Here is a 15378-nt window from a genome sequence, read left to right as displayed (position 1 = left end):
TGACACAGGACGCTGGTTTTGGTTTTGTTTCCTAAGGGCAATGTCCATACCAAAACACAACTTTGAAGAATTGCTGAGACATCTAGGCTAACCAGGTTGATGCATTTTTCTTCATACTTATTGAATTTATTAATTTGGTATTTAACCTAATGATTGAGCCCTCTGTCATTTAAAAACCTGGCCTGTTGTAATAAGGGAGCAATCCGTCAGTTCTCCTACCATAATTAATTCTTCCTTCCTGTGATATATCACAAATCTAATTATTTTGTATATGGTTCCTCTACTTATGTCAAGAAGTTTAATGCTTTTCAATCCTGAGGTCTGGTATAATTGCTGGCACTTACTTGACTGCTCTACATTTCATTTTCAGTTAAATACCCTGTTGTCTGTTATGCCTCTTGTCTTGAGACAGCTTGAAATCCCTAAATAGGCTCTTCCTTTCAAAAAGTTGAGGATAAAGATGGAGATTTTGGCCAATGTTTCCAAGCTAGGCAATTTGCCAAAATTGCTGTGACAAGGTATTATTTTAAGAATTAATAAGCTTAGTTTCTCTCCCTTCAGGCCAGGTGCAAGATGAAGGGCAATACAGAGAAGCACTATGTTTTTTGAGATTTAAGTCTTGGTGCAGAGAATAGGAAGGTGTCAATTGCAGGAGGAGATGGCCAGCTAGATGCAATGGAAGAGCAGGAATATACATTTTGATTGTAAATCAGATTAAACATCTAGGTCAGTTTAAGCCTAGTGTGAAACTGCACCTCAAGTCAGCAAAGTGATTTGCCATTTCATTCTCTATTCTGCAAATACAGTGACAATTTTACAATTCATCCATAGGATACAATGTTCATCTACATTTTCCTCTCCAACAGAACTTTTTAAACTCCAGTAGCTGCCCTGAAATTCAAGGTTTCTTGCATGTGAAAGAACTGGGTAGGAAATCATGGAAGAAACTGTTTATGTGTTTGAGGAGATCAGGACTTTATTGTTCTACAAAAGGAACTTCAAAGGTAAGATTAAAAAAGAAGTTGCACAGTTCTAGCATGTGAAAACATTTTCAGCTTTTACAGTGGGTATTTTTTGCTGTTTTTTAAAAATCTCCACACAGTGTTTCCATTTTTTGTTCCACAGAAAAAGATGAGTAAGGCATGATCAAATGACAGTTGAGCCCTGGGCTCTCAATGCATAAACACAGCCACAGAGTTTCATTATAAAATAAAACCAAACCAGCCAGGCAACATCATTGTGGCCACTAAAGTTGTGCTAACCTTCAGATTTCTCTGGACCAATGTAATAGGCCAGGCCATTTTTAATGTGGGGGGTTTGCATAAGCATTTTGTGAGCTTCCTGTACCAAGCACTTTCTGCTGGTAGGCTGATGTTTAAGGGTTGTGTGCCATGGCCACTGGAGGCCGCCTGGGAGAGGAGCAGTGTTCATGCACCGCCCTCTGTTGGAGGCTGGGCTGGAGAGACTTCAGAGCTTGCACATCTTCCAAAACCTTCCACTTACCTCTGCTAAATCATGTTACTTCCCCAGGAACCAAGACATTTGCAATTGTTGGCTGACCTAGAAGACAGCAATATCTTCTCGTTGATAGCAGGCAAGAAGTTGTACAATGCCCCTGCAGAGTATGGATTTTGTATAAAGGTAAATTTTCTCACTGAGTTCTTCCGAAGTTCCAGACGGTGTTGGTAGCTGAGTCACCCCAACCCCCAGCTAAACGGGATTTGTGTGTAAAACTCTGCAAGCCTTTTCTGTCACAAGGACTTGATCTTTAACATCTTTCGTTTGGCAGGCATGTCCTGTGAATCTTGTCATCATTTTTTGTGACACTTTTAACACTTTATCTGGTGCTCCTTTGGTTTGGGAAATTTTTGTGCAAGAGCAGCTCAGAGCTGAAGCATGGTGTGCTTGTGAGATGGCCTTGGTTCACCTCACAGTGGAAAGCTTTTTCCAAGTTCACTAATCAAACAGAAAAGTTTCTATGGACAGTAAGCACCAAAACCAAATAGCAGCAAAGGATCAAGCTCTGATAGAGTGCAATTTTATCATTATTGTGGACCAGAAGTTTGCCTTTATTTAAAGAGGAACAGTGTCTTGGAAACATGAATGTAAGAATAACCATTTGCCTTTGAAGATTTTTAAAACTGTTGTGCTGAAAGATTTATTTGGAAGGTATTTCAAAGGTTTGAAAAGTGTAATTTTCTGAGAAGAAAATAAGGCTGGGAGCTGGTTTTGTGACAGTAGTGAAGTAGTCTCCTTCCTAGCAGCCGTTCCAGAGCCAGACAGCAAGAGTTTGTATCAAAGAGACTGGATGCAGGACACATCCTGAACTAGTGGAAGCAAACTTTCAATTACCCTCAGTTGTGGAAACTTTCATTCTTCATTTCAAAATGGAGGCGTATAAAACTTCTCACAGATTTGAAAACAAAACCAAAAAAAAAAAGGCAAAACAAAACAATAACAACAACAAAAAATCCCCCCAAAAAACAGGAAAAAACCCTCCAACTACCAAACTCAATAAAACTAAGTGCCTGGGTTTGATTCTAGCATGGCCTGAGTACCTTGTTCCTATAAACTGCTAGGACTGCAGGTTATTTCAAACCATAGAATCATTGAAAACCCTGAGTTGGAGGGGACCTACAAGGATCAATGACCCCAGCTTCTGAAAGTCAGGAGGCACCAACATTTGATCTTGTTGGATCCAGCTGAAAAAGTGATTTCCTTCAGAGCATGCTCAGCCTCTCCTGAGCTTTAAATTCAGTGTGATGGGAGCTTTTTCTGGCTAGTTCTTTGGATTAGTACTGTACCTGCCTCTACCCTGTTTACAGTGATTCTAATTGTTGGTTTTCTCATGAATTTATCTGACTTCCCTCTAATGCTTTAAAGCCAAACAGAGTGAGAAACGAAACTAAGGAACTGCGGTTGTTGTGTGCTGAAGACGAGCAAAGCAGGACGTGCTGGATGACTGCCTTTCGACTCCTCAAGGTACCTAATCTCTCCTACTTTTACAAAGCTACACCTAAAGTGGCACTTATTATTTTGTTAATGAGAAGTTATCTATATGTTCTTAAATGTCATCTGATCCAAAACAATATGGATAAGAGCAAAATGCCAAGCAGACCTGTCCCACTTAAGAATTTAAGCGTGGGACTAAGATCTATTCCTTCTCATATGAATCAAGTATAGTTTTAGTTTGGGATCCAAATTTGAGATATGAGAATGAATTAAAAAAACTGCTTACAAGATATTTTCAAGTTATCATAAAGCTAAAGAAACTGTTTTCATAATGGTAAGTGGTTCTCTTTACCAGAACAGCATTTCTTTAGCAATTTTTTTCCATTTTTTCCATTTTTCTATTAGAAGAAGTAACAAAAATAAGTAACCCTATATCTGGGTGAAAGTTATTCATATCTGAGAGCACACAATGTAACTTCTTGGTAATATGATAGGAAGCTTCACTGCTTTTTGAAACAAAATCAAGATGGAGGGAACTGAGGAGAAAGCTGACTATTTGGTGTCCTTTGAAGGAGAGAACTCCCTGATTTTCATAGGAAAATGTGCATAAATTCTGGTTTGGTTCTAAGTCTTTTTCTGAATATGCTGTTTTGAAAACTGCTGTGTTTTTCTCTCTACCTTACTATGTCCTGTGTACTGAAAAGAAATGACTTTGTATTTAAGACACACAAAAAATTATTAAAGGTCTGCAGTCAGTGAAATTAGGGCTCTGCCCCAAGGCTGTGTCCATAACGCTTGTTTTTATTCACCAACTCATTTAGCTTTCCATAGTCCTCTATTACCCTGTTAGGAAATTGTATAAACTGTTTCAATTAGAACATTCAGTAAGCAATGTTGCTCTCCTTCAGCACTGTGCCTCTAGGGAAGGCACTGAGTAGCTGTTTACCTATCCTAGCTACAAGTGTTCCTAAAATTCATCATGTTCAACCAAGGGCATGACTGGAATTCAATCACCTTATTTTTTTTTAAGATGGGAAAAGTACAAAGTGATAGTGAAATTTATTGAAAGAGCTAGTGAATTAGAAAGGTTCTTATTTTTTATCATTATGAAAACTGAGTTTGAATGTCTTGTGCAGAATTTCTTTAAGTTCTAGAGGGTAAAAAGAAGGGGATTAATATGTGTGTTCTGATCTCAGCTGAAAGCTTGTGTTCTACAAAGAAAACATGATCATAGCTGAAAGTAGCAAAAATAACTTGTGTATATCACTCAAGCTTGTATTTTTTAAAATAAAACATTTTGTGCATATTTAGTCTTTGCCACCTGCCAATCACTATTACTCAATGCAAATGTCTTTGGGACCTTGGTCCAGTGTAAAAGTAGTATTAAGAAATCACTACAGATTTTTTCCTAGGGCATATATTTGAATAATACTGTCCTTGTGTTTCTGTTGGCAGTATGGAATGCTACTGTATCAGAATTACAGAATTCCCCAGCAGCGAAAAGCCATGCTTCCACACTTTTCCACTCCAGTAGTAAGTGATGAACTTTACCTCACTGATGTATGATGATGGAAAAGATACATTTGCTTTTGCATTTTAAAAGTGGAAAATTTTACACTAAGAAATGTAAATTGAGCATTGTGTAGCAAATCAATGTAAAGTTCATGTTTTGCATGAGTACAGTTTTTGTGGTTGGCTCTCCATTATCTTAGGCTTACATGATCCACATGATTGAAAAATCTTGGCTACGTCACGCTCTTTGAGATGTACGGCACAGAGAGACATCTGGCTGTCTCTGCAGAAGCCAGCTTAGGTCTGGCAAAACTAACACGTAGATTTCCTAAAATATGTTGGGCCAAGAGCTGACTGTTAACTACCTAAAAGGGAAGAGCCTATATTTGGATCCCAACTGGCCCTGAAAATGACTGGAATATAGTAATAGAGCAAGCGGGCAACTTGAGCAAACAGATTTTATTCTGAGCCTTTGAATCGTCTCACTCCCATACAGTCGAAAAAACATCTATTTTTGTGTCTGTGAATCTTTTGAAAGGAGAAAAAAATAAGATGTATTTTCTGTGCTATTGAAGGAGGACTTTGGACAGTCTTCTGAAACCAGAACAGTTTGAAGTGAAACTCTCAAGCTGGTTTTTCTTTTCCCTGTTTTTTGAAATAAGTGAAAATTCCTTTTCAGAGAAGTGTATCTGAAAACTCACTAGTAGCAATGGATTTTTCGGGGCAAATAGGAAGAGTTATTGAAAATCCTGCTGAAGCACAGAGTGCTGCCTTGGAAGAAGGACATGCTTGGAGGGTAGCTATCTTCTCTTCTTTTCTATTTTTGCAATCAGTAAGTGTCTGTTGAGAGCCAAAACACAGAGTGTGCTATGATGTTAGTGCAGTGCTGGTCACAGTATAGCTTAGCTCCGACCTGCAGCAATCACACTGCAAGCATGCAGATCTGAAAGTCAATATCCATCTTTAGCAAAACTGTCACATTCACAACAACCTTCTACCACTGCTTCTCTGTCCCCCTAGTGTCCAGAGGAAAGTTGAGGGGGAAAGCAGACCCACCAGAACTTTACTGCCAGTTTGCAAAACCAGTCTCTGAGGAGGAATATGTCAAATTAAATGCTTCCCCACATGGAAGAGGCTGGGGCTCTGACTAATGGCTTGCTCCCAGTAAGTTTAATTGCAGAATATACAAGAGGCAGGACCTCTTGCAATGAAAACTGATGTAACTTGTTTATAGTGTCTTGTGGACAGACAGCTGCAGTACAAGTTTTCCCACATGCTCGTCTTTTAGGGAAAAGGAGTCATTACTGAAGCATTAGCTGGTGCTTTATGTACGGGAGGGAAATACTGCTTGATTTACTGAGTGCCTGGTGTTTTGCCTGAGCAGAAACATATCAGTCTTTTCTTTTTTTCTGTCTTTTTTTCCTTTTTTTTTTTTTTTTAAGATACTGAGCTTTCATCATTAACATCTGGCTTGTGTTTTAAGCCAACTGAAATGAGCTGCTGCTTGTAGATTAGCCCCCTTCAAAGTTGCATTTCTTTTTCTCATCCTTGCATTAAATCTGCCCAGCCCCCAGTTTCCTGTAAATTTAATCTATATTGCATGTGCACTAATTCTCTTCTCCCGAGACGTTAGTGTGGATTTAACGGTAATTCATTTTCTCTATAGAAACGTAGCACAAGAATGAACATCTTGGGTAGCCAAAGTCCACTCCATCCTTCCACACTGAGTACAGGTAAATTCTGATGGTTTGTAACCATAGTATCAGAGGTCTCTGTGGGTAAAGAAAAGGTACATTTCATATAGACACAGAGTGCAGCCATGTAGTACAAATGCCTTGATGTCAAATACAATCCTTATCGGTAGCTCCTGTGTCATTAACATGCCTACCCATACAGACACCATGGAAGGAACTTGTTTCCCTTGATGGCCCACTCAAGCTTTTCTTTAGGACTTGTCTTTTTAAACTCTTATTTTGTAAAAATAGACACTCCATAAGTATTTCCATTTAAAAGAATCCAGCAGTTAATTTGCCGTTTGGGACAAGGAAAGTCAGTGAGTGACCTTTTAATCTTTAAAGAGTAGAAATGAGAGTTTTCAAAACAGAATTTGTTCCATAATAATTGAAAAATGTAAAATATGCAAGTCCTCAACATTTCTTTGAGACTGTAAATTTATTAAAACAACAGGGAATTTCATATTAATATCCTAGCCTTCTTGGAGGAAACACAGCTATTTTCTATTGCTATTCTGTTAACAGAATTTTAAAATACCATTTGAAGAACAAAACAATAAAGATAAAAATATTGGGGGCTAACTTGACTCCTAAAAGCACCATCTAAAGTGCATTTCTTTATCTGATATTTAGAGGGACTTGTTTCTAACTCATTAGCTTATACATTGAGTTCTAAGGAATGTTAGTCCCAGTATATTCAAGAAGCTATGAGAGGCAGTATTATAAGAGACTTCTCTTTTTTACCTAATTGTATATCTAAAAATTGGAAAATACATGGAGATATGATGCCTCTCTACTTGGTATATTAAGTAGATGCATTTTTTATATTGATTCTCTTTTATATAGGTTGATGGAAGATACCTTATATTCTGTAAGAGATCTATACCCACTTTTAAAATGTTTAAATAATTAGTATGTGGAAAAAATGGTTGCATGTGTAATTGTTTTTAACCATCCTCTCCTTCTTTTTCCTCTCACCTCCAGTTATTCATAGGACACAGCACTGGTTTCACGGCAGAATCTCCAGAGAAGAATCTCACAGGATTATTAAGCAACAAGGGCTTGTAGATGGGTAGGTATTCTTGTTGCTCAGCATTTATGATCTGACAGTAAGCTTTATAGACGAGAGCACACCTTATGCTGTAATAATCTACAGGTTTATGAGCATTTCTTAGTAACCTGATTCTTGAGCAGTCCCGTTATAACCTGCCTGGATTCCAAAAAGTCAGAGTGTGTGCTTGTAGGAGTGGATCCTAACTTTTAATTTGAAAAGTAAAATCTTAAAATACACTTAATTGTCTTTCTTTTTTTCCAACAGAGATAGTCAAGTTTTAGATGATGTTAGAATTTGAATTTAGTTAATTATTGTAATATGCACTGAGGATATATTTTTCAGGCAAAGCTGTACCTAAGCATTTGCCAACAAATTTATAATCAGCCATCCGTGCTCTTCTGCATGAATCAGAGGAGCTAATAGTGCTTGCTCACTATTTCTGTTCTAGAGCAAAGAAATGAAAGTACCTGTTCCAGCACTCTCTTAAATGTCTGTGGTCATTATTTAAATATCTTCTGAGCATCTGTTTTCCTTATTTATATGGAGTTATGGTTATCAAAGGGAAGTTGCTTGAACTGCATTCAGCATTGTTGATTTGTAGGATGGGAAAGGCATGGTTGCCCTTAGTTCACTGTCTTCATTGCTCTCAGAATTATCCATGTTGGCTTCACAGGAGACAGTGAAGTTCAAACTTTTCTTCAGCATTTTCTTATTCAGAAGCAACACTAATCTTTCTGAAGACTAAAATACATTTCTAGAAATTGGTAGTGCATATATTTATATATATATATATTCATCAAGCAGTGTTTGCTTATTTTTGGGGAGTTTTTTCCAGTCTAAGGCTAGATAGGGGCTTTTAGCTAAGCAGGTTCAACAGAAAAGAGAAGCTGAGAAAGCAAAGGAGCACTGCTGACTTTTTGTGTTTCTGGTTTTCTCACAGTACAATCTTGGGCTCATTTTGTCTTGTTGCCTTAGGAATCTGATGGCCCATCCTTCTTGAGGAATTCATAAATGTGTTCATGTGTTTGATGCTGTGTTAAATTTGTGCCTAATCAGCTTACTTACTGTGGAATGTAAAAATTGGTTAGTTTAGCCATAGTAAGGTCCACTAGCAGTGACAAAACAACCAGGTTACCTAAGTGCTCTGAGATCTAAGGATCATGATTTTCAGGGGGGAAAATTCTGGCCTATGTTTTCCTGCTCTGTGCGTTCTTGAACAAAAGAAGGTAGAAAGTTAACAGTGTCCTGATGGTTCATGGAAGAGGCTCAACACTGTATACAAGCAACTGATGCTGCTATCTTGGATATCTCTGGAAGTTCTTGCTGAGGGTGCATCTCTCTTGGTAGCCACTGTTTGTGTGGAAGCTGGTTGCTTGCCAGAGGTTGAGTAAACAGCTGCAGCATCATTTGTGCAGACCTTTGCTTTGTGCCACCAGCTTACCATGCATGATATGAAACAACTAGATGAAATAAAATTGAGAGGCACCTGCATGAACTGCAGCAACCACAGGGCAGGCTCTTTCTCCCTCACAGGGATGCTAATTTATAAAGGCTTTTGTCCCTTTTCCACACATTTGGTCTTCCTAGGATTACAATGGAACGTTCAAATACCATGCATGGTTTCTGAGAGTGGCAAGACATGCCTGTCCCTGACTACTGAAGTCACTCTGGTTATGATGGTGCATTTTTCTGGTACTGACATTTCTCAATCAGTTCTGAGGAGCTGGAGTAAAATCTTTTGGGTTCTTAAGACTACAAGCAGTTCTTTCAACTGCACTTTGGAAAAGTGTGTTCCTTGCCTAGTGGTCAGCAATTAAGAGGCCTGCTCCAGTCCTGTGCTCAGCCATCTCTAAAATCCACTTGTGCTTTGTGCTATAAGCCTTCTGCAAAGGTATATTCTTTTTTCCTGTGGCATGGAGAGGATCTGCTTCCTTAGTTCAAAAATATCAGAGGGAGGAAACACAGGGGTTTTTATCTAGCTTTTTTTCTCCTCTTCTCATTATGGATGTTAAATAAAGTCCATTTGGGGTAGGACTTCAGTTTTGTGGGTTAACTTAAAAGTGACAGCTACATGGTGTATGATGTTGGTAGCTGTATACCTAATGTACATTTTTTTCCACATGCTGAGGGGAAAATACTGTGACTGTTCTAGAGGAAAAATCAGTGTGTGTTTTCCCCATCTTGATAATTTGGAAGCTACTTAACTGGTAAATAATTTTAAGAAAGTATTGAGCTGTTTCTGTGTAATTGCAGCCATTTAACCAACACATAATTTTGTTGACACTGGATTTCTGCAAACTGATGCAAGATATTGTAGTGGGAACAGATTCCCATATATTACTTTCTCATCTACAGAAATGCAGATTTTCTCTAGAATTAAATGATAACATTTTCTTCATAAGAGTACAAATCATTAGTAGAAAGCTGAGTTAGAGGGAACCTTAAAAAAAGCCTCATAGATACATTCTTAGGGGAAGAAGTACCATCATGTATCTTGCACTTCTTGTTTCTTCATCTGTTAATGTTGCTTAGCCATGGTAGAAAGTAAATTGCCAGTTACAAAATCACCTCTTAATGCAACTAAAGAAGAATTCGGCAGTGGCACAATATTACTTAGTGGTTCTGATTATTTAAGAACAAACAGATGGGGATATTCAATTTGTTCTTTAAAATGTTCTCTCCTAGATTATTTCTTCTCCGGGACAGCCAAAGCAATCCAAAGGCATTTGTACTTACGTTATGCCATCATCAAAAAATAAAGCATTTTCAAATCTTGCCGGTAAGTAGATTATTTTTGATACTGATAAAAAAACCCCAAAATTTTAAACCATTAAGCTTTTGCCAACATCTCAGGAGATCTCTTATTAATTACTGTTGTAATTAACAAGGATGTTTCCATTAGCAAATTTATAAACAGATATTCTTTAGAATATTCTTTAATCAGTCAAATGGTTAGCATTGCTGGAAAACTGTTGTAAGTCACTGCATTACACAAGTCTGTGTAATGCACAGAACTTGTTCTCTGTGACTGTCAGAGACAACAGCAGTTGTTGTCTCCCTTCTCACTTAAGCAAACATAGAATAACTTCAGGAAACTTTAAAAAGTTTTATTCTGGAGGTTATCCAATAATGTTGAGCTTCAAATAACATTACACAGAGATGTTGGAAAGCAATTTGATTTTTATCTTGATCCAAAAAAGCATGAAAAATTTAGGATTATGTAGACCTTTTTATTGTTCCAAACCCTCTTGTGTTGTTTAGCTGGCCAATTTTACAAAAAGCTAACAAATCCTTTTGCGGTATTTTTGTTTTATCTAATGAATGCCAGTGACATCTGTAGAACTTTCAATTACTGTGCCCACAAATTTTCACTTTCATAAGCAAAATGTTACAAGTTGGGTTAAGGTATGTTTCTTCTAGCCCTGTGCATAGTTTCATAAAGAACTGCAGGCACTGGGTGGTTTATGCAACCGAGTGCCAGCTGAGTGCCCATCATTTATTTATGTCACACACTGGTGGTACTCTCTGAGTTTTTCCACTTGTGTATCTCTTCATGTGCAGCCTAACTTGAAAAGGATTTTTTTTTTTCCTAGTGTGAAGATGATGGACAGATATTTTTCAGTCTGGATGATGGGAACACCAAATTCAGTGATCTAATCCAGCTTGTTGAATTCTATCAACTAAACAAAGGAGTCTTGCCCTGCAAACTCAAACACCACTGCATCCGAGTGGCCTTATGACCTCAAATCTGACTCTTGCTGAAGACTGGATTTGATAGAAGAGTAATTGTAAGAGAAGGTTGACACTGGGGAATTGGCAGATTTGTAAGTTGGTTAAAAAAATAAATATTATGCACCTTGGGACTCTGAAAGGGATGGATTCGACAGGTGCCAACAGACCAAGATTGCTGGTTTGTCTAACACCTAAGAGTGATTGCTGCTGAGTGTCCCAGCATCCCAAAAATGGGGGGAGGGTCTGTAAAACAATGAGTAAATTTGAAACAAAACTGGAAACTATCTTGGCTGGGCCACTTAACAGGAACAAGTGTGAAGAGAAATCTTTGAAAAGAACTCTTGCCCTGGAATAATCTTGACAATTAAGACTAGTGTGTTTACTTTTTGTATTGATCACTTTTTTTGCACTCCTACTTTGTTTCGGATATTGTATGCAGCCTATATTAGGAGCTGATGTGGCTTTTAAAATTCATGCAGGAGTTGGGTATTAATCTGCACCCTAAAATGTATGGAATGCTTCAGCCTAAAAGGATCTAGAAGAAAATCAAGAAGTGTGTGTGTGCGCGCGCGTATGTCTCAGTACTTCTCTGGAGACCTGAGGTTCAATGATCTGCCGGTGTCTTTGAAGAAGCAATGAGGATACAATTCTAAAAGAACATACCACCAATATATGTACTCTTAAAACTGTTGACTTGTAGCATTATGGCTGTAGTATGTTGATGGTATATTAGTGGCATCCAGTCATGCAGAGACTGTATTAGATTCTATGCACAAATTTTTATTATTGGAGTGGTGGTTTGTTTTTTACAGCCTTTTGACTGTTTTCCTGAGAAACCTTACTGTTACTAAATAGAGTAGGACTGAATGACTACACTTGTATTTGAACCACCATTTTTTGTGAGAAGATTCTTCTGCAGGTAGTCTTAGTATGACAAAATAAAAAAAAATTAAAACCAGTGTTTTTAGCTTTATAGCTCCTTGAATTTTCAGACTGTTTCAAAGAGCTCTTTCAATAGAGTAAAGCTACAGTGACAACGCTCTCCTGGGGATAGGGCATAAGAAGAACTGAACCCTTCTGCTTCTTGTAGGGTCATGAAAGTTTACATGGTGAGAAGGAACATGCTGGGAATAGAAACAGATTTGATTGTGAAGTAACTGCTGGCAATATCATCCATTGAGGTAACTGGTGATCCCTGTGTCATGTGTGCTACTGCACACCAGTACCTGTGGCAGACAAGCATGTATCTTGCTCTGGTGCTGGTTTGTCATCAGAACTACTTTATTGTTAATGTTTAAATGAATTCTTTAATGTTTACTCAATAACTCATTCTGATGATAAATGAGTATTAAAGTCAGACAAGTCCCACCTTGACCCTGCAGTTGCAGCCAACCATTCCTTCAGCAGCTGTCTGAACTGAAATAACTTCCCAGTGCTTGGTGCCATTAGCCACAGTGAGAAGTATTCCACCCTGGGAACTTGCAGAGTGTAGTGCAGAACGGAGCATTTGTAAAATGGTAAATTATCTACACAGGCTAGTTAATCCTTAATATTTGCCACTGGGTTTGAAATCCTAGCCATCTGAAAGGTAAAGAAGGAAAACCAATCCTACACTTTTAGGTCTTCATGTAGTGTTAAGAATAGCTTAAGACAAACCATAACCTGCCTGAGTCGTCCATATCAGCTTAAACTATGTCAATGGTATAGAAACACTGTATTTTAGTTTACAGAACACATTTAGTATTTTTTTCCATTTAATGTCTAGATACTAAAAATGAAGAAACTTGATTTTGTTTTTAGTAGAAGCCGTTTTTGTTTTGTTTTGTTTTTGCTTTTTTTAATTGTACATAGTGAAATGAGTGTTCCTGCTTTCTAGACAATGTATTTTAAAACCTTGAAATTAAGCTAACTTAAGTCTGACTTCACTTTGCATGCTTCTATTTGGCCCCTATTAGGAGAAAAAAGATACTTGTATTGACTACATTACCAGTTTAATAAGACCATTTATGCTGTAGTTTTAAGTTTTTCTGTTTACATAGCTTAGTGACAACCATGCATTTTTCCCAGTAGGCAGATAGTATTTGCAGTGTTTCATATTTATAAAAAAAAACTTTGCATCTTATTTAAATTGAGAATAAAAGTTTGACTATGAACCATGATTTTTGTATGTAGATGGTTGACTTAGTATTTTGTACTCTTCCCAGCTAAAGTGAGCTGTTTTGAGAAAGTGACCACCTTCAAAGTGGCAACAATCTTACTTAAGCAGATCACTGCTTTGTCTTCTTTCTGCTGGAAAACAGTCAATGCCACCTTAGTTTTCCAACAGATTCAGCTGGCTGCCAGCTCAGAATACCAAGGACTGAAGGACATTTGACTCTTATTTTTGTATTTAAATGACATGAATGTAAAGGGGATGCTCAGGGTTGTTTTGGAGCCTGTTGAATTTTTATCTTTTTGCCTGTGATTTTATTTTCTAAATAAATACTTCATGTAGCAATCTTGAATATGTTGAGAAGGAAAATGCCAAACCATTTTGGTAATGAGGTTACTAGTTAAGTTATGTTACGATAGGTGTTAAAGTACAAAAAACTTTTTATTTGTTAATTAATCTTGAAGAAACACGTGCCTCAGTTTAGATGTTTTGTCTTATCTTTTCTGCACTAAATACCTGACAGTTTGACCAATCAATGCACCTTTCCAGTGGCAAGACTTGCTTATCGTAAATTATATTGTCACAATGCAAGATTTAGTGACTGTAAAATGGAATAAAGTTTAAAGTTTCAGGGAATGCAAAAGGTATTAACTTAAGAGACAAAACCTTTATTCAATATGCTTTGCTTCATACTGTAAATAGCTTTTTGGCTTGTGAACCTAATTGTAATCTTTCAGGTATTTTTGTACAAATAAGGGACTGATATTCTGTTTCTTGTAATTAGAAATAAACGTTAATACAATGCTATTCATTTTATATTGGAATGAATGTCGTCCTTTGGATATATCAGTACACTGTGTATCTCTTGCCTTATTGCAGCTTAACTGAGTAGGTCATGTTAAGCAGCTTTTAAGAAGTGTGAAGAGGAAAACACAATCCCCAAGATACCTTTATTCTGGCTGTTGTCTTTAAGATTCCTATTAGGACAGACTGCATTTTATTTAGCAAACAACTTATTCACTCATTTTGTTTGAGAAAAAATACTGGGGATATTCTGCTATGATATTTATAGTATTCATTTGGGAAGGCCGCTAGAATCATGTCAGAAGAACATACTATGACCAACTTTCAGGTCATAAAGTTACAATTCATTGAACATGCACACTCTGCATAAAACACTTCATTGGCCTGATAGCTGTTGGATCAGAAAACTTTTCAATAGTACTTCCAGAAAGCAATTATTTACCCCTGTAGTCCTTGTATTTGAGTGGTCTATCAGAATTTGGGTGGAAAAGCACCATCTGCACAAAACACATCTTTACTTAAAAATTCCAGGGTGGTGGAGGAGTGGGGTGGAGGGTTTGGTGGTTCTTCTGGCAGGTAGAAAAACAGAAGGTTGGGAATATTTCACTTTTTTTTTTTTTTTACACAATCCTTTCCTGTCTCCTCCTTGTTAATGCATTTTACTCTGGCTTCTGCATGCTGTGTCTCCATGTGATGTCTCCATATTGCACTACAGCATGAGTTAATTCATATGTTAGCATGATGAAATTCATTCATCAGCACATAGAGGCAGAGTACTTCCTGTTGATTTTGATATTCCTCAAGTTTTTTTCTATCTGGACATGCATGTTACAGTGCTTAGAATTCTCTATCCTGCATGCAGTACCTTACTTTTTTCGCTAAGCTTAAGGGAACTGCAGATGCCTATCTCCTGCTTGGCTAGAGGAGGCCATACTATCATTGAAACTGACTCTCACTATGTTCATTAAAAGTCACAGACAATAATTCTACACAAACCTGTTTAAAAAAAAACCCAAACAAACAAACAATAAAAATCAAAACCCCACCCTGCTTTCTTGTACATATTGCATTTGGAACAGACAAGAAGATGGCATTAAAAAAAGCAACATGGTAAAAAGATTTCAGCCTGCCCCATTGCAAGGTAGTGCTGCCGGCATGTTTGTCCAAACTGCCCACCTCTGTGGCAGATACAAAATGATGCCTGTGAAATCTGGCCCTTGGCATTAGCAGTGGGTACTTGGGCTATCAGAACATCACCAGTACAAAATTAGTCTGGGCCAGAAGTGGGTCTGTGGTACAGATTTTAATTACTTGCCTGATAGGTTTGTGCTTCTTTTCATTAGCTGCAGAACAACAGACATGATCGGACATCTGATCCCACATTAAGCATTCTAGCATGAAGTTCACCAGGCAAAACAGCTTAAATGCATTTGGGCCTG

The 15378-nt window shown here is 37.6% G+C and overlaps 1 protein-coding gene across 1 annotated transcript in view; it reads left to right on the top strand.

Annotated features, from left to right (window-relative positions):
- Positions 1-13951, top strand: part of GRB10 (growth factor receptor bound protein 10) — a 144833-nt gene extending 130882 nt beyond the window's left edge. Inside the window, exons 9-17 of the mRNA XM_058805251.1 lie at positions 867-1004; positions 1531-1641; positions 2884-2982; positions 4408-4485; positions 5144-5260; positions 6131-6197; positions 7182-7269; positions 9937-10030; positions 10845-13951. Of these exons, the coding sequence (XP_058661234.1) occupies positions 867-1004; positions 1531-1641; positions 2884-2982; positions 4408-4485; positions 5144-5260; positions 6131-6197; positions 7182-7269; positions 9937-10030; positions 10845-10991 (939 nt within the window). The 3' untranslated portion in view covers positions 10992-13951. The remainder of the gene's footprint in view (positions 1-866; positions 1005-1530; positions 1642-2883; positions 2983-4407; positions 4486-5143; positions 5261-6130; positions 6198-7181; positions 7270-9936; positions 10031-10844) is intronic.
- Positions 13952-15378: the final 1427 nt, after the last annotated feature.

Source organism: Ammospiza caudacuta, chromosome 1, assembly GCF_027887145.1.
Source record: "Ammospiza caudacuta isolate bAmmCau1 chromosome 1, bAmmCau1.pri, whole genome shotgun sequence".
Classification (NCBI taxonomy): Eukaryota; Metazoa; Chordata; class Aves; order Passeriformes; family Passerellidae; genus Ammospiza; species Ammospiza caudacuta.
The sequence above is the reverse complement of the archived record's forward strand: the minus strand, read 5'-3'. Positions and strand labels throughout refer to the sequence as shown.